Below are 25,057 nucleotides of genomic sequence, written 5' to 3'. Positions count from 1 at the left end.
AGTCTGGAATAAGCCTAAGAAGCTTTATTTTTACAATTTCCCAGGTGATTCTGAAAAAGATGACTCATGAAGTATATTTTGAGAATGTCATAGAATTTGAAATTTCACCCAAAGATTTCTTTTATTTCTTTTTTAACTTGTAGCAAGTAGAAGTTAACAGGTCACAGCTCAACCTGGCAATTGCAAACCATGATATCCCACCAGATGCTGTACGGGACAAGAAATTATGCAGACTGCCACCATTAGATACCAGCACCCTTGTGGGGGTCTTTGTGGAGTATATCATCTCTCCTAGTCAGTTCTACATCCGAATCTATAGCAGGGATTCATCAGAGTTACTTGAAGACATGATGATTGAGATGCGGTAGGAATCTGTTGTTTTCAATGTATTTTTCATGTATCTCATTCTAAATCAGTACTTCTCAACATTTTACTTTTAGAGCTTTTAGAAATTAAGGACTTGAGAACTTTTCTTTACTGATATTTATCTTAGAAATTAAAACTGCAACATGTAAAAAATAGTTTTTGTTTAAAAAAACAGTCCATTTGGGTGAATATAAATATATTTCTATGAAAAGTAACTATTTTCTGGAAATTAGAATAGTGGCATTATTTTACATTTTTGCTGATCTCTTTAATATCTGTCTTAATATAGGAAAGTTTGATTTTAATGTCTGCTTTTATCTTTAATGTCTTGAGCTACGTTGTTTTGGTTGAAGTGTATGAAAACATTTGGCCACACAGATACATAATTGGGAAAAGGAGTATTTTCTTTCTTTTACAAAAAAAATATTTTAGAGAACATGTGAGTGGGGGAGAGAGAAGGGCAGAGGGGAGAGGGAGACGGGGTGGAGAGAGAGAGAGAGAGAGAGAGAGAGAGAGAGAATAAATCTTGAGCAGGCTCCATGCTCAGCACAGAGCCCAGTGTAGGATTTAATCCCATGGCTCTGGGATCATGACCTGAGCCAAAATGAAGAGTTGAATGTTAGTTGAATTTTAGTTAGTTAAACATACAGTGCAATATTGGTTTCAGGAGTAGAATTCACCGATTCATCACTTAACATACAACACCCAGTGCTCATAACAAGTGCCCTTATTAATACCCATCCCCCATAGAACCCATCCCCCACCCACATCCCTGTATTAACCCTTAGTTCTCTGTATTTAAGAATCTCTTGTTCAGTTCTCTCTTTTTTTCTCCCTTCCCATATGATCATCTGTTTTGTTTCTTAAATTCCACATAGTGAAATCATATGGTGTTTGTCTTTCTGTGACGTACTTATTTTGCTTAGTGTAATATATTTTTGCTCCATCCGCATCATTGTAAAAGGCAAGATTTCATTCTTTTTGATGGATGAACAATATTCCATTGCATATATATACCACATCTTCTTTATCTGTTTATCAGTCAGTGGACATTTGGGCTCTCTCCATAGTTTGGCTCTTGCTGATAATGCTGCTATAAATATCAGGGTACGTGTACTCCTTTGAATCTGTATTTTTGTATCCTTTGGGTAAATACCTAGTAGTGCAAGTGCTGGATCGTAGGGTGGTTCTATTTTTAACTTTCTGAGGAACCTACATACTGTTTTCTAGAGTGGCTGTACCAGTTTGCATTCCCATCTACAGTGCAAGCGGGTTCCCCTTTGTCCTCATGGGAAAAGGAGTATTTTAATAGCCTTTTTAGAAATTTGTGAATCATCTTTGATATTTAAGAAAATTTGTGAACATTCCAAAACTTGAAAAGTGGTAGTTTCTTAAAGTTGGTTGCAATGTGGGATTTGAACTTTTCATACCCTGCTGTTAAAATTCACCAGTTTTCCTTTGTACCTTGAACAGACCCAGGATTGGTTATGCTATTGCAGGTTCCAGTGCAAAACTAAAATGCAAGTCTCCAAGTTTAAAAATTATTAAGTATTTCAAGATAGCAATAGCAGAACATTAAAGCAAGCATAAGGCACTTAGAGTAACCAGCCTTGAAAGGATCTTTTACCTCCATTTATAATTTCAAAACATCATGCATTGATCATTTGGAAAATACTGATTCATGGAGTTATGTACATCTTCCAGATGTGGACACATTTCATCACACAGTATAAAAAAATCACAGTAATTAATATCATCACTGATCTCATCAGAGAAGTATTACCTATTAGCAGGCTGTCAAACTCGTGGTAGATGTGACATTTCCAAAATCCAAATTATCACTTGAAGGCCTTGAATTTTAACATTGATGACAAATACTGTCAGTATTTTTCTTGAAGTGACACGCTCACTTCATTTTTGAGAAAATGTGTGTCATACACTCATGTCTGAATAAATATAGTTTGATAGTAGCCCTTTCAAACAAAAATGATGTTCCATGAAAAAAAAGTCTAGTTCCTCTTCCAAGTAAAAGTGAGCCACACACAAAAAAAGCAGTTAGTTCAGTTCTTAACTCAAATGCATAACTGGTTTTCTTAAGACATAGAATATTGAAAAGAGGTTACTCAGTGGCTGAGATGTAATAAACTTTATTGGTTTATCAAGGACATTCTTAAGTGACATTGGCCTTTATTTTTTCCTTCTTTTTCTTTTATTTAATGTGAGTACATGGCAGTGACAAATAAGTGACTGCTAGTAAAGTTTAGTGACACTGCCTTGATTTGGCTAAGACACCTCGCTTTTACAGTTTTTTTCAGTGCAAATGTTAATGCAATGAAAAGGGCAAACAACTATTTTCATAATAACACTAAAATATTAAAATAGCCTTGACCTTATGGACTTGTTAAAAGGGCATCAGGGTCCCAGGGGTATGTGAACTGCACTTGGAGAACTACTACTATAATTAAACTCTTTTCTCTGAAAAATGATGTCCTTTTTAGTAAACATCATGTAAAACACCATGTACATTTGCAGTCATTTTAGATTTATTCATGAACAATAGTGTCTGTTTTTTACATTGATGTCATATATAAGAATAATGTATTATGTATCTCTCCAAGACGATTCCATTTTTTAAATTTACTGCATTATATACTCCTCTTTCATCCTAGAATGCCTGGCAAAATGTAAGTCACATAATAATCACTTAGTAAAAATATTATCATATATTCCATTCCAGTATGCCTGTAAGATTTAGTACATATTTTAAAGCACACTTACTGGCTCTTTGGCTTTGAAGTTACTTTAACTCTGGGCCTAGTCTCCTTATCTCCGAAGTAGGGGTAATACTTGTACCTGCCTCACAGAGTTGGGAAGATTCAAGCACTTAGAATGGAGTCTAGTTCACCTGTTGGCTGCTGTTGTTACTAATACCACATCTGTGTGCTTGGGATTTTGAGACATGAGCCGTTTGAGGAGAAGACAGACAGGGTGTTCACCTTTGTGAACACCATGACTATCTGGGGAGATAGGTAGGGGAGAAGTGGGGTATTGCATGAAGCAGTAATTCTGCCTGTGTACAGTGGAACAAAGCTTCACAAAAGAGATTCTTGAGCTAGGCTTAAAAAACAAGTAAGAATTTGCCAGTCAAGAAAGTGTGAGTGGGTATGTGTGGATCCAATCCCTGTCACCAAGGCCAGTATTGACAGCAGAGTAGCATGGTGTTCCGGGAGCAGCAAATAGGGAATGAAGTCACCACTGCGTGAGGTTGAGTGGACAGTGACTGAATGTGAAACTGGAATATTAGGGGAGAGCAGGAGTATGAACACCTTGGGCAGGAATTCTGACTTACTCTGTAGACAGGGCAGAGACTGTGAAGGTTTAAAAAGGTAGGGGCATTAACAGGTTTGTATTTTAGCAGGATAACTCTAGTTGCAGTGTGGAAGTTGGGTGAGTGAACAGGAGAGCATCCATTAATGTGCTAGTCTTGGTAAGAGAGAGAGTGGAAAGAAAGAAATTGGAGAGAATTTGGGGAAGTAGTTGCCAGGTCTTGGTAACAAGAAGGATGAGGGAGAAAAGGAGAATATGAAGCCTTGTTGACTTTAGAGATTGGGTAGATTAGAGCTGGGGTTACAAGTTTACACCTGGTGCCTATAAGGTGACCATGAAGTAGTGAATTGAGTGTTAAGTGGACAGTAGTAGTTAGGATTAGGTTTAACCACTGTTACAGAGACATAAGTTACCCACAATATCTTAAAAAAAGATAAGTTTATTTCTTCTTCCCATAGTAGTCCATATGTAAGCAGTACAGGCGGGATAGTGTAGCTCCCTGGTGTTAGGGACTCAGTGATATCTGTCTTGCTATCCCAGATGTAGCTCGCCACCACATCCATGAGGTCCTCATTCCAGCCAGTGGGAAGGAGAATGAGAAGTAAGTAGGAGGTTGGAGATGTGCCATTTTCTTTGAAAGACATGAGCTAGAATTTCCATACTTTTACTTTTTTAAATTGTGGGAAGATACACATAAAATTTACCATCCTAATCATGCACACTTTACTTTTTCTCACAGCTCATTGCTCAGAACTTAATATTCACATCTAGATGTGAAGGAGCCTGGCAAACCTGAATGGCTATATACTCAGTTAAAATTTGGGATTCTATTACTAGGAGAAAAAGAGAAGAGAATGAAAACTGGGCAACAATTAGCATCTTCTGTGTATAGCTGGAAACAGTTTTAAAGTTCAGAAGTGATTCAGAGTTTAAAGATCAAGATGGAGAATCATTTTATCTATAGTGGTGTGAAGACGTGAAAATGGATGAGATGATGTTCAGCAAGAATACTAATAGTTACTGGGTACTTACTGTAATTGGATTCTGTGCTTAACATTCACATATTTTTGCTAAAGTTTTATTGTCCTCTTCATGCTCAACAAGTAAACCGAAGCACAGAAAGATAAAGTCACACAGCTAGCAAATGATGGAGTTAGGATTTGAGCTCATATTACTGGTTCCAAAGCCAGCTCTTATTTTATACTTCCTAAATATAAGATCCCAGAGAACCTAGACTTTAAAGGCAATTAGAGAGCCAATATTAGAGAGCCAGTTATTGACAGGGAAGAAGTAGGAGAAAATAGTGTCTTGGAAGCCAAGTAGAATCGAGTTTGAAAGAGGATAGAATCAGGGTCATGTTGCAGAGAAAGCGAGTGTATTGAAAGCTGGGGAGACAGGCTGTTGGATTTGGGAATTAAGGGGCTACTTTAGGAAGTGCTGAGGAATAAAGTTGGATTGAATTTTCAGAGAATATGAGATAAAATGAGTCTATAACTTTCCACGTGAAGAAGTTTGTTGATGAAGAGAAGGGTATTGGGAAAGAAAGAGGAAAATAAAATTAATTGGTATTAACAAATCAGAAAAAGTGAGGATTTTTTCCCTTGCTTTTTGCCAAGACTTTCTTGCTCCTGATGCATCAATAGAAATATTTTCTCCCCTTCTGAAATTCCCTGTTTTATGGAATTCTACAGGCGCTGCTACTCCAATCAGCTGGTTTCTGATCGATATGCCATGCCAGAGTATTTTATCCAACCAGGACATCTTTGCTGTGTCAGGATTTCTGAGGATAAGTGGTGGTATCGGGTCATTATCCATCAAGTCCTTGGGAAACAGGAAGTTGAAGTATTCTATCCAGACTTTGGAAATATTGGAACTGTTCATAAGTCCTCCCTAAGATTTCTCAAGTGAGTTAACAAATCTGGTTAAGTTATTAAGTTTTGAATCATAATGCTGAAGCTACATGGGGTTAGGATTGCTCTTTTCTCATGCCTTCTTTTCTTCCAGCCCTCTTTTTTTTTTTAAGTGCATATGGACTTGGCATATGGTCCCTTAGTTTCATGTTGGGATTATAATCTCTTATGTCTTCTTTCTCATGACTGAATCTGAATGGACCATGAGACTCTAAATTTCATTCTCTTATTAAGAAAATGATTCTTTGGGTGATGCTGAGAGTTGCATTTATATGGCATGAAGATTGGTCTACTTATACCTATATTTTAATTGTATAGGTTTCAAGGACTATTATGTTTTAAAATTTTATTTCTTAGATTGCTTTAAAGTATAAGACATTCATTTTAAAATGCATGAATAACATACTTGGAAGTGCTGTAAACAACTAAAATCCATAGTGGATTAGAGAGTCCATAAATGCAGTTTTAAACCATGATGGAACATTGGGGTATGTGGTCGTCTCTTGCAGGTGCTGCTACACAAAGCTCCCGGCTCAGGCCATCCCTTGCTCCTTGGCCTGGGTGAGACCAGTACAGGTATGCTTGTTCCCATTTAACCAGCAAGCATTTGGTGCTGAGGACAGTTCGAGGATCTCAGGATACAGAAACAAAACCTGCAGTGGGCCCTAAAAGAAATCGGTGTAGATAGTCTGGGAGATGGACGTGGAGCAGAAGTCCTGTCTGTGTCACCTTGGCTGGAGGGATGTGTAGTGGCGAGTGCCAGACGTGCAGAGGGAGGACTGTGTTTGCTTCTCAGTTGAGGCTGGTCAGGGATGACCCTGTGGTAGAGCAGGCACTGAGGTGGAACTGTGAAGGAAGAGAGGACTATTACTGGACACAAAAAGAACATTCCAGACAAAGGGAAAAGTAACATGAAACATCTCAAATTTGAGAAATGGGAAGTGGCTCCGTTTGCTTCTGTGGCAGCACGTGAGCCGGAGTTGGCAGATGGCAGGCGGTGCCGGAGAAATAGGGCCCTGCGCTGGGCATGCGTGTCTGTGTTGGGGGTTCTGCGTGTTGTCCTGTAGATGTGGGGGAGCAACTGAAGGGTGTACTGGGGAACTGCCATACTCAGTTACGCAGGTTTTTGAGGAATTCTCTAGTAACATAGTTGTGCGAGACGACTGGAGGGGGATGAAGCCGGAGGCGTCTTCGTCCACAGAGATATACTTCTTAGTGTAATTAGGACTATTGTGTTTTTCCCTCAGAACTCTTACATATGTGTGGCATACATACTTCTTACACCACATTTGTCTGTTTACCTTGTCATTTGCTTATTCCTTAAATTTTTTTTAATCTAGAAAACACAATGAAGAGGAAAGAAGAAAACATGACCTATTACTATACCATTCAAACACATTGAATTTAGAAATTTGATGTGTGTTTCTTTCAGCTTAGTTAATTGGATGTTGGGGGGTCAGGGTTTTTGTAGGGTTTCCAGGGTTACATAAAATAGTAATCATATTCTTCACTCAGCACTATTATAACATAAATTTATATGTTGCTATTCTCAATTTAAATAGATTCATAGTAATCTCTTAGGTAAGTGTCTATCCTACATTAACTATCCCTTTATTGTTAGACATTTAGTCTGTTCTGATATTAGGGTATTGTAAATAATGTATGCAGTTATGACTTTTGTGCAAGTCAGTATTCAGGATTGTTTTCTAGGGTGCATGTTAGTCTTGACCAGGTTTCTCTTTACTACTACCGTCAGGAAGCTCAGGGCTAAATTTGACCCACTTATAGGCAGTGGTCATTATTCTCATATTATCCAGATGGCTTCCATTTTTGTTTCTCTTTTTGTTTTCTCATTTCCTTCTTGAAATTCTTCTGACCGTAGGGCTTTTGCCAATTCTGATAATTGGAATAGCTTGTTTAAAGAATTATCACAGTTGGTTCCTTTTTTGTCATTCAGATTTAAGCCCAGATGTTATTTCCCCAAGAAGAACTCCCTTGACCATGGTGCCAATTGAAAGTACACATTTCCACTTTATTCGTTCTTTGTCAGTTTATCTTTATAATGCCATCTGGTATTGTCTTAATTATTTGTTCACATACACAGTGTAAGCTCCTGAGATGAGGGACATTGTCTCTTCACCACTGAACCTCTGGGGCTTTCATGAATGGTCATTTCATGGTAGGTGCTTAATAAATGTTTGTAACTAAATGAATGAATCTCACTGTATTTCTACATCTTTTTTCTGGTTTCAAAAATAGTTAATGCACTTGGTAATGGCAGAGTAGCAGTAGAGTAGTGTGGCAGGGTGACTCCTCCCATAGACAAAATCCAAAGCCGGCAGAAAAGCAGAAAGCCACTCTTGGAGGTCAAGGTGCAGTAGGTAAGATGAGGAAATTTTCAGCTTCTATCCTGGGGTCACTCCCCAGTTCACAGCCTTGCTGGCATGAAGATTTAGAAGACATCATTTGGAACTGGGACTGGCCAAGCAGCTGAGAGTTAAGGGAGAAATGCTGGAAGGGAGGGAGCCTCAGAATGGGTGTTCCAAAGTCAGGGCAGGCAATGTGCCAAAGTCTGTAGGATCACTAAACTCTGCACGTGCTGGGAGAACCTGGGGACCCTGGTGAAAAATCACTGGCTTAACTATTCTTTCCTTTTCTCGCCTTGTATGCATCATTTTGAAAAGCTTTTAAATCATTCCGCTAAGTAACACACTATATTTTAGGGATTCCTCTAGGACATAAACACATCTGTATGTAAAGACGCAAGAACATTAGAACGCTTTCTTCTTTTTAAAAAAATTTTTTAAAAAATGTTTTATTTGTTTTTGAGAGAGAGAGAGAGAGCATGAGTGGGGGGGTAGGGGGGTAGTCAGAGAGAGAGGGAGACACAGAATCTGAAACAGGCTCCAGGCTCTAAGCTAGCTGTTAGCACAGAGCCTGACACAGGGCTCGAATCCACGAACTGTGAGATCATGACCTGAGCCTAAGTCGGATGCTTAACCAACTGAGCCACCCAGGCGCCCCTAGAACACTTTCTTCTTTAACCTCCTCTGCCAATCTGTTCTTGTTGTATAATTATTACTACTATTTTTAACCCCTCCAGAAACTGACCACATAAAATAATGTGCATTTAGATTTAGTCATGTATTTCTCAGTTTCTTGGCTCTTCATTCTTGCCACTCAGACCCTTTGGGAACATTTTCCTTTTATTTGAACTGTATTCTTTCTTTTTTTTTTTTTAATGTTTTATTTATTTCTGAGAGAGAGAGACAGCATGAGCAGGGGAGGGTCAGAGAGAGAGGGAGACACAGGATCTGAAACAGGCTCCAGGCTCTGAGCTGTCAGCACAGAGCCCTACGCGGGGCTCGAACCCACAAACCGTGAGATCATGACCTGAGCCAAAGTCGTACGCTTAACCGACTGAGCCACCCAGGAGCCCCATGAACTGTATTCTTTAAGATTTCATTTTGTGAGGATTTGTTGATGGCAAACTTAGTTATGTTTACCTGGAAACTTAATTTTGCACTTTCCTTTGGAAGATAATTCACTAGGTATAGAATTTTAGGTTGGCAGCTAATACGTTTAGTGCATTGACAATCTCATCACAGTGGCTTCTGGTCTCCATTACCTTATTGGCAAGGTCAGTGGTCAGTCTGTGGATGTTCCTTTGAAGGCAGTGTCCTTTTTGTCTCTAGCTCTTTTAAGATTTCTTGTTGGTTGCTTGTGGTTTCAGTGTTAGTATCTTTATGTGTGCATTTATTCTTATTCAACCTACTTTGTAGTTCGTTGAATTCCCTTTTATCAGTGTTTTGTTACTTTTTATTAAATCTGGAAAATTCCCAGCCATTATCTCTTCAATTATTTACTGTCTTTTTCCCCATTATTCATATTTACATTGCATCTGTCTCTGTTTTTGCATCTCTTTTTCTGGGACCACAATTGAACATATGTTAAACTTTCTCAGTTTATCTTCCATACTTTTTAACCTCTCTTCTGCATTTTACATATTTCTGTCTTTTCATGTTGCATTCTGGGTATTTTTTCCCCAAATTATCTTCCACTTTACTGATTTAATATTTAATTCTACCTTTTCTGCTATTGAATCAACTTGTTAGGTTTTAAGTTTTGGTTATGTTGTTACTTTGTAAAAGTTCTCTTTGACATGTAGTTTTGCTAGATGAATTTTTATAGATTGCTGATCCCTGCAAAAGCTTTCAAATCTTTTTTGTTGTTACTTTAAGTGTAGTAAGTCTAGTTGTTTTATAATTGCCTAGAAAATCAGATATCTAAAAGTTTTGAAGGTTTATGTTGTTTCTCCTTGTTCTTATTTGTGATTTGTTTCTTTGTATGCCTTTGTATTATTCATTGTCTTTGAAAAATTATTTGTAAGAATGTTTGAATAATATGGGCTGAGGCCTCCTACCTCTAGAGAGATCTGCATTTGCTCCTGCCAGGTGCCTAGGGAATACTACAAGTCTGGAATCGTGTTAAATTAAATGAACACCTGAGAATTTGTGTACCGTCCAGGTGATGTGAAAATTGAACTACAAATCCATGTGAAGGCTAGTTTATTTCTTTTCCTTTTTGAGGCAAAATAGTTCCCACTTTCCCTTCAATTTTGTCCTGATAATTTGTTACTCTTGATAGTTCTTTGATACTTATGGACATATTTAAAAAATACTTTATCTAGAAATTTTAGTTGTTTCTTTGGGACGGTTAGTTCAATAATTTAATTTAACCATTTCTGAAAACAAAAGCATTTCACCACATAAATGCTGAAAGATTTTCTACAGTCACGTTTTTCATAATTTTTCCTTTATTCTTACTTTTTTCATCCCCAACTCATTACTGTCCTGAAGTGTGTTATTCTAGTACTGCTGTGGTTTTATTTTTCCACTAAAATCTCCAGTTCTTCAGAAATTTATTTTTGTATATGCTTACTATAATTCATGTTTGAATTTGTCATCCACATCTCATGTCTCAATTCTATTTCAGGAACATTGGACATCCAGAGCTATTTTGCAGTTCCAGAAGTTGTGTGGTTTGAAGCCATTAGTGGGGGTAGTGGATGAATATGTAGATGGAATCCTTAACATTTTTCTATGTGATACATCCTCAAATGAAGACATCTACTTCCATCATGTCTTGAGAACAGAGGGCCATGCTATTGTATGCCGAGAAAATGTCCCTTCTAAGGTGGAGCAGGCGGGATGTATTTTGTAATATATTTTATTTAATCTCAGCCCTTGACGATGTAAGAGAATTTAATGCAGGAGGTTATTTGATATATTCTTTAATCTTAGAAACATCTGTGAGATTCCTGCCCCCTTAATGCAGAGCACTCTTAATTTTCAAATAACCACAAAAAGCTACATTGGCTTTATTATTCTTTAAATGCGAGTACTTTTATTTTAAATAATTGATTTGAGGATTCAATCTTACCTCAGACTATTTCTTGGAGGTCATTTTAAACAAGACAACACTCTCTTATTTTACAAATATTGATAGTGATGTCTGCATCACTGTTAAGATTGATGTTGGTAATTTTTGTGACTAGGAAAAATTGTCAGTATGGAAAACTTTTTAACTGTTAAGGCTTTGGAGATAATACATTTCCCCAACATTTGAAAATTACGAGGTGCTAACTTTTTCATTTTTTTCTCTAAGTAATTAAACTCTTCCTTTTTTTAATCCCAGGGTTTCAGAGAACTCAACCCTTTAGCTTTATATACCAAGTCTGGTGCAGGACCAGAGGACGTGGTCCTGACAGAACTGGGTTACCCTTCCCAGCAGCACTATCTTAATGAAGACCGAGAGATAAGTCCACAATCAAAGGAGAGTGAATTATATACCCTGGTAAGAGGTTTTTTGCAAATATTATTATTATTCTTTTTACTATTATTAGCATTTAACGAGTACCTACTATATGCCAAACACTATAAAAAGCACTTTTCAGCATAACATAATAATTAATCCTTACAAAATCCCTGTAATAAAATTACCATAATTGTCCTTATTTTAAAGTTTATTTTTTGGGGGTGCCTGGGTGGCTCAGTCAGTTAAGGACCCAACTTCAGCTCAGGTCATGATCTTGTGGTTTATGGATTCCAGCTCTGTGTCAGGCTCTGTGCTGACAGCTCAGAGCCTGGAGCCTGCTGCGGATTCTGTGTCTGTTCTCTCTCTGACCCTCTCTCACTCACATACGGTCTCACTGTCTCTCTCAAAAATAAAAAATAAAAATAAAATTTTTCAAAGTATTTATTTATTTGGGGGGTTGGAGGGAGAGAGAGAGGGAGAGAGAGAATCCCAAGCAAGCTTCATGACATGAGATAATAACCTGAGGCGAAATCAAGAGTTGGACAATTAACTGACTGAGTCACCCAGGCGCCCCATCCTTATTTTATAGATGAGGAATCTGAGGTTTTCCAAACCTAGGGAAGTTTGGAAACTTTATGCAGTGATCTTAACAGTACCTTGTTTCTCATTTTTTGCTGGTTTCAACCTTTGCTTCAGGAATGCCTGAGTGGTTTGGTTGGTGGAGTGTCTCTTGATTTGAGTAACTCCTGATTTCAGCTCAGGTTATGATCTGCTGGTTCATGAGTTCAAGCCCTGTGTGGGGCTCTATGCTGATGGTGTGGAGCCTGCTTGGAATTCTCTTTCTTTTTCTCTCTCTCTCTCTGTCTTTCTTCCTCTCCCCTGCTCTCACGCGTGCTCCCTCTCTCTCAAAATAAATAAACTTAAAAAAAAAAACAAAAAAAATAGAAATCTTTGCTTCAGTCGCACTGTCTCCAGTATGATTTCTTACATGTGTGAAGTGCTGTTGCGGCCTTGGTGCAGTTGGTGCAGTTGTGAGTTGACCTGCACTCAGCCAGTTGCTGTTCTTCCCTCTGCACACTTGAGACTCTTCACACTTTATTTCTCACTTTCTCTGTAAACCTTGCTGACTCTCATCCACAGTAATAACAATATTAGTATTATTACTACTGCTGTTATAATTTTGTATTATTCCAGCCAACAGTAGAAATAATAAAACTTTTTTTAAAAATTAACAGTAACACTTATTGAACTTGTACTACTTGGGAGGGGCTCTTCTAAGCACTCACATGTATTGGTTAATTTAGTCTTCATGATCACTTTACCAGCTTGGTATTTTAGTATCTCTGTTTTAGTTGTAAGTAAAGTGAAGCACATAGTAAGAACTTAAATGATTTTTGAACAAATAAACATGTCCTCTGAGTCTTAATATTCCTCATGACAACAAGTATTGGGCCTAAAATACAGGGTGTGTTCAATTTGAGAGCCAAACATGTTGTTTTGAGCACAGCAAGCCTTTTTATTTTCTTTGAATAAAATATGAAAATATTATTTTGCTTAAATATGATTTGTATATTTGAGTTATAAAATAAAATTGTGGATATAATCTTATGTTTTTAGTAGACATTTACTATTAGATAAGAAGGGAAGGCCACTTTGGCCTCTGAGAGGTTAACCTGTTCTGAAAAATATGTATGAATGTTTATTGCTCCATGTTTGAAACAGTGTAAGAGTTTTAGATTTCTAGTTTATGTTAAAATTATTAGGCTCGTTTGGCTCATAACACTTTCTGAATGCTGAATTTTTCTTAATATTTATTACTTGATTAGAACAATTATATTTCCTGATTCTTAAATAGTGACTTGAATACAACCTTTACAATTTTTAGACTGTCCTGTCATTATTGTATTGATGTCTTCAAATAATCATAGTTCAGTCCTGAAAATGAAATAAGGCCATCTTTTCTGCACAACAGATAAGACTTAAAATTCTCATATCCCACCCCAGCCTATATTTTAACATGTCAAGATTCCCATGTGCCACCCTCCCCATTTCCCTCCCCAGCCACCTGCCCACCATCCCTCCCCACTTCCATCTACTTGGTTCCTTGTAATCCCTACTCTTCTTTTAAGCATCCTGACAGTTTGTGTTACCTCTTTCATTGCATCTTCTCAGGCATCTTTTTTTTCTTTTTTAATGTTTTTATTTATTTCTAGGAGAGAGAGAGAGAGAGACAGTGTGAGCAGGGGAGGGTCAGAGAGAGAGGAAGTCACAGACTGAAACAGGCTCCAGGCTCTGAGCTGGCAGTCAGCACAGAGCCCGACGCGGGGCTCGAACCCACGAACCGCGAGATCATGACCTAAGCGAAAGTCGGACACTTAACCGACTAAGCCACCCAGGCGCCCCAATTCTCAGGCATCTTAATCCCCAGGATTATTTTGGTCATATCTCTGTGATGGTTCCACACTGAAGGTTGTACGTTGATTGTCTGATTGTGTGTCTTCCTGCTGTAATTTGAGTTCCTTAAGAGCTGGGACCTGCTGCATTCACTCGTCTCTATATCCACAGAGCCACCCTGTATACGTTTCATAATGTGTGCTCAATAAATGCTTGTTGGCTTGAACTAGTTTAGCAGGATAGGAAGATGTAGGATCGTGGATGAAGTTATAAAATATTGTAGCATTTGTGTGACCCATAGTGAAAAATTTCTCCTAGAATGTATAGGCATGCAGATTTTAGAAACTGCATTAGTGTAGAAAATAATTTAAAAAAATTTTTTTAACATTTATTTGTTTATGAGACAGAGAACATGAGTGGGAGAGGGGCAGAGAGCGAGGCACAGAATTTGACTCAGGCTCCAGGCTCTGAGCTGTCAGTATAGTGCCTCACACAGGTCTTGAACCCACAAACTGTGAGGTCATGACCTGAGCCAAAGTCAGATGCTTATCTGACTGAGCCACCCAGGTGCCCCTGTAGAAAATAATTTCTTTTTTTGTTAATTTTTTAAATGTTATTTTAATTATTTATTATTTTTGAGAGAGGCAGAGTGCAAGTGGGGGAGGTGCAAAGAGGGAGGCGCGCGCGCGCGCGCACACACACACACACACACACACACACACACACACACAAAATCCGAACAGGCTCCAGGTTTGGACCTGTCAGCACAGAGCCCAACGTGGGGCTCGAACTCACAGACTAGGAGATCATGACCTGAGCTGAAGTCAGATGCTTAACTGACTGAGCCACCCAGGCACCCCTAATAATTTCTAAAATAGTTATTATAGAAAATAATTTCTCTTTCATATTTCTCAACAGAATATTAATGATGAAAAGGCTTTCAGTCACCTTAAATCTGAGATAAAGGAGCCATTAAAGGATTCTGAATTCAGTTCTTTGAAAATGCAAGATAAGAGCTGTGAAGAAGATCCACAGTGGTCCTTGCCAGACCTAAAGGATCTGAAAGAAGAAAATGAGGTAGGAGAAAGAAGGAACTTTTTGATAATATGATTACTATAGTTAATTTATAAGTGAAGTGGATCGGAATAAAAGAACTCTTGACATTCTGCTTTCAGTGCCGTCAGAGCACCTTTCACACATGAATTACATTTTCTCTACAACAGTCACCAACACCAAGGTTGAAGCAACATAGTCTTGACCATAAAAAAGGAAAGGCATTCTCTGGCTTTGATGTGTTCATTTCTATCTTGTTGCTTTGGGCGGTCTTCAAGAATTATGTAATGATCCGAAACTAGTATTGAGAAACAGTATTAGGAAAACCCAAGAGGAAAAGTGTTGACAGCTTTTTTGGAGGACGTATTCTATTTTTATTTTCTTATTTTTTTAAATGTTTATTTTCAGAGAGAGCATGCGTGCACATGTATGCACTAGCGTGAGCGAAGGAAAGACAGAGAGAAAGGGGGTGAGAGAATCCCAAGCAGGTTCCATGCTGTCAGCACAGACCCTGACACAGGCCCCATCCCACAGATCATGAGATCATGACCTGAGCTGAAATCAAGAGTTGGACGCTCAACCAACTGAACCACCAGGTTCCCTTTATTATTTTTTATTTTTTTAAAATTCATTTCTGAGAGAGAGAGAGAGAGAGAGCATGAGCAAGGGAGGGTCAGAGAGAGAGGGAGATACAGAATCTGAAGCAGTCTCCAGGCTCTGAGCTAGCTGTCAGCACAGAGCCCAACGTGGGGCTTGAACCCATGAACCATGAGATCATGACCTGAGCCACCCAGGCCCTCCCCCCCCCTTATTTTTAGTTTAATCAGCTGTTTATGTACACATAGCTTAGAGTGACCTATAATCCCTTCCTCTACATTTTGTATTTCACAGAGCAACCATGTCATCTATTTTAGTTGCTGCTTTTGGAATTTACTTTTATTTCTTTCATTAAATAACATGCTTATGTTGTTATTTCTGAAGTTTTCAGTGTTATATCCCTCTATGAATGATGAGGATTTAAGTTCTCTTTATTCCCTTCACCACACCACACACACATATGTATCCTTTCTGTCCCCTCCCCGTCCATTTTACTAATGTCGTTATAGCATACTTTCCATTAGATCAGTATTTATATTATTATGACTGTGAATGCTGTTGAGAGTCAGATAGTATGCTGTGGCAACTTTTCCTTTCCAGAATGACATTTATTTTCTCTAGTGTTAGGATTTCTTTCTTTTTAAATCAGCATAGAGTAAAATTGACATTCTTCTGGTGTATTGTCCTATCAGCTTTAGTACATGTATAAATTTGTGTAACCGTCATTATAATCAGGATACAGGATGCTTCAATCACCAGTAAAACCTCCCTGGTGCTGCCCCTTTATAATCAGTCTTCCCACATCCGCAACTCTTAGAAATCATTGATTTGTTTTCCATCACTATAGTTTTACATTTCTAAGAGTTGTATAAGTGGGATCATACAGTATGTAACTTTTTGAGACTGGCTTCTTCAATTTAGAATGGTACCTTTGGGATTTATCAAAATTGTTGCATGTATCAATAGTTTGTTTCTTTGGATGGATGAGTAGTAGTTTATTGAAGGGATAGACCATAATTTGTATATCCATTCTCCCTCATTGAAAAATATTTGGGTTGTTTCAGTTTTGAGTAATTATGAATAGAGCATCTATAAATATTTGTGTACAGATTTCTGTACATACATAATCAGGAATCATATGGTAAGTGTACCCAAACTGTTCCTATCTTGAGAACACTAGGTATTATCAATAATTTTTATTTTACACTATTCAAATATGTAGTAGTGTGATTTTAATTCGCATTTCCCTAATGACTGTTGTTGAATATCTTTTCATGTGCTTACTTGCCATCCATAATACATGGTTCTTGGGGAAATGTCCATTTTTTGTTGGGTCATTTATTTTCTTGCTAGTAAATTTTGAGAATGCTTTAAATATCCTGAATACAAGTGCTTTGTCAGATATGTGACTTTCAGATATATTCTCCTTCTTGTAACATGTCATATATTCTCTTAATGGTGTCTTTTATACAGCAAAAGTTTTTAATTTTGAGAATTCCAATGTGTGTATATATACACACACGCACACACACACATACACATACACATATATATATTTGATATATATATATATGTATACATACATATATATACACACATACCTCTTTATCCATTCATCTATTGATTGACACTTGGGCTGCTTCCATATAAAGCTGCAATTAACATACAGGTGCATGTATCCCTTTGAATGAATGTTTTTGGGTAAATACCCAGTAGTGCGATTACTGGATCATAGGGTAGTTCCATTTTTAACTTTTGAGGAACCTCCATGCCCTCTATCCAGAGTGGCTGCATCATTTTGTGTTCCTGCCAACAGTGCACAAAGGCTCCTCTTTCTCCATATCCTCTCAAATACTTGTTTCTTGTATTTTTGATTTTAGTCATTCTGACAAGTATGAGGTGGTACCTCATTGTGGTTTTGATTTGCATTTCCCTGATGGTGAAGAGTGTTGAACATCTTTTCATGTGTCTGTTGGCCATCTCTATGTCATGTTTGGAGAAATGTCTTCATGTCTTCTGCCCATTTTTAATTTGGATTATTTGTTTTTTGAGTGTTGGGTTGTATAAGTTCTTTATATATTCTGGATGCTAACCCTTCATCAGAGATGTCATTTGCAGATACCTTCTTCCATTCAGTAGGTTGTCTTTTAGTTTTGTTTATTGTTTCCTTTGCTGTGTAGGAGATTTTTATTTTGATGTAGTCCTAATAGTTTATTTTTGCTTTTGTTTACTTTGTCTCAGGAGACAATATCTAGAAAAAATGTGTTCTGTCCAGTGTCAAAGAAATTTCTATCTGTACTCTATTCTATAATTTTTATAGTGTCAGGTCTCCTATTTAGGCCTTTAATCCATTTTGAATTTATATTTGTGTTGGTCCAGTTTCATTCTTTTGCATATAGCTGTCCAGTTTTCCCAACACCATTTGTCAAAGAGGCTTTTTCCCCCCTGTGTATTCTTTCCTCCTTTGTTAAAGATTAATTGACCATATAAATGTGGGTTTATTTCTGGGCTTCCTATTCTATTGCATTGTTTTATGTGCTTCTTTTTGTGTCAGTACTATAATGTTTTGATTATCATAGTTTTGTAGTATAACTTGAAATTGGATTGTGATTTTTCCAGCTTTGTTTTTCTTTTCATCAGATTTTTCAATTTGTTTTTTTAAAAATGTTTATTATTTTTGAGACAGAGAGCAAGCAGGGGAAGAGCAGAGAGAGAGGGAGACCCAGAATCAAAAGCAGGCTCCAGACTCTGAGTTGACAGCACAGAGCCTGATGCGGGGCATGAACCCATAGACTGGTGAGATCATGATCTGAGCTGAAGTTGGCCACGTAACCGACTGAGCCACCCAGGCACCCCTCAGTGTTTATTTTTGAGTGAGAGAGAGGAGCATGAGCAGGGGAGGGGCAGAGAGAGACACAAAATTTAAAGCAGGCTTCAGGCTCTGAGCTGTCAGTACAGAGCCCAACACAGGGCTTAAACTCACAAATCATGAGATCATGACCTGAGCCAAAGTTGAACATGCAGTTGACTGAGCCACCCAGGTGCCACATCAGATTTTCTTTTGATGGATTGTGATTTTGGTGTGAAGACTGAAAACTTACTCAGTAGCTTATAAATCAGTTCCCTTAATTTTTGTATAAAATGTGAAGTTTCAGTCAAGGCATATATATATATATATGGAGTTACACACACACACACTTGGTTATTTTTGAGAGAGAGAGAAAAACCACAAGTGGGAGAAGGACAGAGAGAGAGGGGTACAGAGGATCTGAGGTGGGCTCTGCACTGACAGCTGAGATCCCCCCTGTGGGGCTTAACTCATGAACCATAAGATCATGACCAAAACCAAAGTTGGACGCTCAATTGCCTGACCCACCCAGGCACCCCAGTCAAAGCTTTATTATTATTATTACTGTTATTATTATTGCACCTGTTGATATCCAGTTGCTCTCAGTGCTCGCTTCAGCATCACATATACAATTGCTCTAACAACATTGGATTAAAAGACTACCTTTCTCCATTGAATTGTTTATGTACCTTTGTAAAAAGTCAGTTGAGCGTATTTGCATTGGTCTGTTTCTGGGTTCTCTGTTCTGTTTTATTGATCCATGTGTTTCTCTCTCTGCCAATACTACCTGATCCCTGTAGCTATGTAGTACGCTTTAATATCTGCTAGAGTGATTCACCCTACTTTATTTTTCCTTGTCAAGATTTTTTAGCTATTTTAAGGTCTGTGCCTTTCCATATAAATTTTAGAATAAGTTGTCTACTTCAACAAAATACCTTGCTGTGATTTTGCTAGGAATTACATTAAACTTACTCATCAGTGGAGAAGAATTGACATCTTTACAATGTTGAGTCTTATACAAACATGTTTCTACATTTGATTCTTCTTTCTTTATATCAGCATTTTGTAATTTTCAATATATAGGTCCTGTACATGCCTTAAGTATGACCTAATTATTTCATTTTATTTGGAATGATTGTAAATGATGTGTTTTAAATTTTAGTTTTGCATGCTAATTGCTGGTATATAGAAATGCATTTGATCTTTCTATACCAATCTTCTATTCTGTGACATAGCTCGAATTTTCATTCCCACTTTCTATTCTCACTTCCAAAAACCTTGTCTAGCAATTCCTGAGGGTTTGTACTATCTGTGGTATAAATTTGGGTTGCTTCTCAGTTTTTCCTGCCTACAACCTCAAGATTCTACTTTCTCAGGACTGTTTAGTAAGTTGTCACTTGTCTGCTTTCCCGTATCTAGAATGTAGGTGGTATTGTCTCTTCTTCTGTTCTCTTTAGACTTAAATCTGTGTGTTTTGGGATGTTTTGGGAGAGAGACAGTAATAAGTTGTGTATGCAAACTGCCATCTTTACCTGGAGTCAGGAAAAAAAAATGTAAACCTAAATTTTAAAATGTACTTGTATAGCAACTGTAAATTAAAGTTTTACTTTGTTTTCTGATCCATTCTAGGATGAGATCCCCACTGGAATGCCATGCCTAGAATCAGTGACTATTGGTGATGACGTTTGGGATGAGAACTGGCTGCCTTTGCAGGCTAAAATGGGTAAAGGGGGCGATGCTGCCTCCTACTCACTTACCTCAACTCTTAGTGGAAAGAAGCCACATCCGCCATGTAAAGAAATGCCACAGAAGGTTAGATCCTTGGGACAACAGAAAGCAAATCATTACTGTAAAACAGAAATGTAAATTTCCTCAAGAAAGCTATACGCTCAAAAGCATCTGTCAGATGATAATTCCCAAGAATTCATTTTTTCCTCAAGATGGTAGTGATAGGGAAGAGGACAGCTTGGAACAGGGGAGAGTAGATCATGGGCTTATTGTCCCATCTGCCTTTTGGCTGTTAGGATTTTTGTTTTATCACAGAAACCTTTGGCCTTAGGATCTATAAATAACTGTTTTCCCTAATTTTATTTTTATTACATTTGTCTTGTAATATAATCTCTGGATCTCCACATTGAGAATATTAGCTAATATTGGGCCTTACTATATACTTAAAATTTATTTCCTACTGGTTATTAGAAGAAATATCTATAGTTAAATTGTTCTTTATTATTTGTGCCATTTAAATACTAGATGATCATGAGAAGTCATCTGGCCATGAAAACAGTATACTACAAATGAGAGTTGTATTTATTTCTATGAGATCTGTGTGTTCCAAGGAATTCAGGATATTGGGTGTGGGCCAATAAAATAAGGGAGGAAAGTCACACTGATTCAGAAACTTAATAAACACTTTTTCTTGTTTAATCAACTTTGCCTCTTTGTCTTTACCTTGCCCAAGTTATTCTCTGTTTGGATCATGTGGACTATATCTTAATTTATTGTTGCGTTTTTTTCTCTATAGGATTGGTGCTTTTCTAAACCCAAAGATACATGGGATGATTCATGGCAGCCTTCAGGCCTTGTGAATGGAATGAAAGTAGAAGCTCAAAAGCAAGAGGAACTGAGTGCTCAGGAAAAAAATACTGGCACAACCAGAATTCAAAAGGTAAACGTCTAATGAATGTTGCTTTGGCAGAATCTCTTGGGGAAGTGCTTTCACTTTTTGAAAGTAAAATTCTGGCTAATGATCCCACTCTGAGCATTTGGTGGAATACATATACACAAAATGTATATTGATTAAAAATAATTTCAGTCAATTTAATATATTTATTTCTTAAAAAGAAAATCATAAGCCTAGAATTGCAAGATTGATTAACCTCTATGTTAGAGATACAGAAAACAGATATTTTCATATAACTTAGCTGGAAATATTAAGCTCTCTCTCTGTCCTATCATCTAGTCTGTTTTCTTTGTTTGTTTGTTTGTTTTCCTCGTTGCTGTGACAGACAGCACTAATTCAGGAACAAAATCCATTTTTTCCCCAATGTGTAGTCTTGACACCATTACCAAAGATCAGTTGAGGGGCACCTGGGTGGCTCAGTTGGTTAAGTGTCCCACTCTTGATTTCAGCTCAGGTCATGGTCTCATGGTTGTGAGATCTGGCTCAGTGTTGGGCATGGTGCCTGCTTAAGATTCTCTCTCTACTTCTCCCTCTGCCCCTCCCCTGCTCACTCTTTCTCTTTCTCTCTAAAAAAAAAAAAATAGATTAATTGACACAATTTTTATTTATGGGCTTTGGATTTTATTCTGTTGGTCTGTATGTCTGCTTTAAGCTAGTCCCATAATGTTTGTTTTTAAAAATTTTTTTTAAACGTTTATTCATTTTGGAGAGATAGAAACAGTGCGCAAGCAGGTGTGGGGCAGAGAGAGAGGGAGACAGAGAATCCTAAGCAGGCTCCCGGCTCTGAGCTGTCAGGACAAGAGCCCGACGTTGGGCTTGAACTCACAAACCATGAGATCATAACCTGAGCTGGTAGGATGCTTAACCGACTGAGCCACCCAGGCACTCCAGTGCCATAATGTTTTTACTACTGTTAACTTTATAATATATTTTGAAATCAGGAAGGGTGGTCTCTTCCTTTCACCGTCCCCACTTCTGAGGTCCTTTGTAGTTTCATATGAATTTTAGGGTTGTTTTTCAGTTTTTAGAAAAAAATGCCATTGACATTTTGATAGGAATTGCTTTGAACCTGTAAATCACTTTGGGTAGTATGGAAATTTTAATAATCTTCCAATTCATGAACATCTGATGTATTTTCCATTTATTTATGTCTTCTTCCGTCAGTGCCGATTTCAGTGTGCCGATCTTTCACCTCCTTAGTTGTATTCATTCTTTGGTATTTTATTCTTTTTGATGCTATTGCAAATGGGTTGTTTTCTTAATTTTCTTTTCAAGTAATCTCTACACCCACCTTGGTGCTCAAACTCACAACCCCAAGATCAAGACTTGCATGCTGTACCAACTGAGCCAGCCAGGTGCCCCTTAATTTCCTTTTCAAAGAATTTGTTGTTGGCATATAGAAATGCAACTGATATTTGTTTGTTGATTTTGTATTCTCCAACTTTACTGAATTTGTTGATTAGTTCTAACAGTTTTTTGGAGTCTTTATTATTTTCTGTATATAGGATGATATCATCTGTAAATAAAGATTATTTTATATTTTCCTTTGTGATTTGGTTGTCTTTTATTTCTTGTGTTGCCTAATCTCTGCCTGGGACTTTAGTATTGTGTTGAATAGATGTGGTGAGAGTGGACTTCCTTGCCTTTTTCTTGATCTTAGAAGAAAAGCATTAGAGGAAATTAGGATAGTAGCTGTGAGCTTTTCATATATGGCCTTTACTATGTTGTAATTTTTTTGTAGTCCCAGTTGTGAATTTTTATCGTGAAAAGATTGAAATCTGTCAAGTGCTTTTTTCTGCATGTATTGAGATGATTATGTGATTTTTATACTTCATTCTGTTAATGTGGTATATCACAGTTGATTTTTATGTTGCATCTCAGGGAAAAATCCCATTTGGTGATGACACATTCTTTTAATGTTGTATTTAGAGTTTTAATATTTTGTTGAGAAATTTTATGTCTTTACTCATCAGGGTCATTGGCCTGTAGTTTAATTTTTTTTTTTAAATGTTTTATTTATTTCTAGGAGAGAGAGAGAGAGAGAGACAGCGTGAGCAGGGGAGGGTCAGAGAGGGAGTCACAGACTGAAACAGGCTCCAGGCTCTGAGCTGGCAGTCAGCACAGAGCCCGACGCGGGGCTCGAACCCACGAACCGTGAGATCATGACCTAAGTGAAAGTCGGACGCTTAACCGACTAAGCCACCCAGGCGCCCCTGTAGTTTAATTTTCTAATAGTGTCTTGTCTTGCTTTGATATCAAGTTAATGCTGACCTCATAAAATGAGCTTGGAATTGTTCTCCACTTTTTTGTAAGAGTTTGAGAAAGATTGAGAAAGTGAATTCTTTAAATGTTTGGTAGAATTCACCAGTGAAGTTACCTGATCCCTTTTAGGGGAGAGGGGCGGAGTTTGGTTACAAATTCAGTCTTACTTGTTATTGACATATTCAGTTTTCAGTTCTTTATGATTCAGTCTTGGTAGGTCGTACGTTTGTAGGAATTTATTCATTTCTTCCAAGTTATCCAGTTTGTACATAATTGTAGTAAGATCATTTTTTATTTCTGTGGCATCAAATTTGATGTTTCTTCTATTTTGATATTTGAGTGTTCTCTTTTTTTTTTATTAGTCTAGCTGAAGGTTTGCAAATTTTGTTTATAGCTTCAAAAATCTAGCTCTTAGTTTCATTGATATTTTTTTCCTTTTCTTTATTTCATAGAGTTTCACTCTGATTTCTATTATTTCATGCCTTCTAACTTTGGTCTTAGTTTTTTTTGTTTGTTTGCTTTGTTTGTTTTGTTGTTGTTGTTTTTTAGTTCCTGAAGGTGTAAAGTTAAGTTGTGTGTGATTGTTCTTTTTTTTTTATGAAGCCACTTATTGCTATAAACCTTCCTTTTAGTTCTCCTCTTGCTGTATCCCGTAAATTTTGGTATGCTGTTTTTAATTGTCTCGAGGTATTTTCTAGTTTTCTGTGGTTTCTTTTTTGATGCTTGACTGTTCAGGAATATGTTGTTTAATTTTCCAGATTTCCAAATTTAATCTTCCTTTTTGATGGATATTTTCCCTGAGTATTGACATCTAGGGTGGCAATTTTTTTTTTCCTTCAACCTTTTGAAGATGCCATACCATTATGTTCTGGCTTCTGTTGCATTGTCCGCTGTCACCTATCATTGTTCCGTTGATGGTGATGTCGTTTTTTTCTCTGGCTTCTTTGAAGATTTTTCTGTCTTTTGCTTTAAGCATTTGGGTAATGATATATCTAGATGTAATTTCCTTTGGATTTACCCTGCTTGTGGTTCACTGAGCTTACTAAATAAGAAGGTTGATGCCCTTCAGTTTTAGGAAATTCTGGCCTATTTAATCAGATCCTGCTTCCCCTCATCACGGCTCTCCTGCTGGCATCACTTATACACAGGCTGGCGTTTGAGCCGAGTCTCACCTGCCTCTGGGGTCTTTTCTGATGTTTACATACTTTTTCTCTTTTTTCCTGCATCTCAGTTTGGAGATTTTTGATTGATTCTTAAAGAATACTAATCCTGTCACCTGTGGGATACATTCTGTGACTAAACCCACACATTGAAGTCTTAATTTCAAATACTATTTTTCAGTTTTAGAATGTCCATTTGATTCTTTTTTAGAATAATTCCAGTCTTCTGTTTAAATTCTCCACATTTTCATCATATTTTTTCTTTCATTTTCTCTACATTCAGGATCATGTTAATCATAGTTATTTTAAAGTTTTTTTTTTCACATAATATCAATATCTGAATCACCTTTGGGTATATTTTCCCCCCCCCCCCCCATATTTGGTCTTGTTCTGTGATCCTGTTTTTGGCATGGGGGTGGGGGATAGTGGGGAAGCACATCTCATGTTTGTTTTTTTTTAATTGAACATTGGATATTATGGATAAAAAATTATAGAGGCCCTGGATGAGTTATCTTCCTCCAAGGTGTATTAAGTTGTCCTGTGTGTAGAAGATACCAGCCAGTTACCTGAATAGGCACATTGAGGTTTGGTTTCTGGCTTTGTTAGGACTGCTGTATCTCACTTTTGCCTTTACTCCTGA

The 25,057-nt window shown here is 37.4% G+C and overlaps 1 protein-coding gene across 1 annotated transcript in view; it reads left to right on the top strand.

The window, feature by feature from the left end:
• The window catches only part of TDRD5 (tudor domain containing 5), an 84,334-nt gene that overhangs the window by 46,994 nt on the left and 12,283 nt on the right, over positions 1–25,057 (top strand). Inside the window, exons 8-15 of the mRNA XM_039255399.1 lie at positions 144–364; positions 5,385–5,597; positions 6,113–6,179; positions 10,599–10,799; positions 11,301–11,459; positions 14,733–14,891; positions 19,942–20,124; positions 20,837–20,980. Of these exons, the coding sequence (XP_039111330.1) occupies positions 144–364; positions 5,385–5,597; positions 6,113–6,179; positions 10,599–10,799; positions 11,301–11,459; positions 14,733–14,891; positions 19,942–20,124; positions 20,837–20,980 (1,347 nt within the window). The remainder of the gene's footprint in view (positions 1–143; positions 365–5,384; positions 5,598–6,112; positions 6,180–10,598; positions 10,800–11,300; positions 11,460–14,732; positions 14,892–19,941; positions 20,125–20,836; positions 20,981–25,057) is intronic.

The sequence above is a fragment of the Hyaena hyaena genome, unplaced genomic scaffold, assembly GCF_003009895.1.
Source record: "Hyaena hyaena isolate Hyena2069 unplaced genomic scaffold, ASM300989v1 scaffold_525, whole genome shotgun sequence".
In the NCBI taxonomy this organism is placed as follows: Eukaryota; Metazoa; Chordata; class Mammalia; order Carnivora; family Hyaenidae; genus Hyaena; species Hyaena hyaena.
The sequence above is the reverse complement of the archived record's forward strand: the minus strand, read 5'-3'. Positions and strand labels throughout refer to the sequence as shown.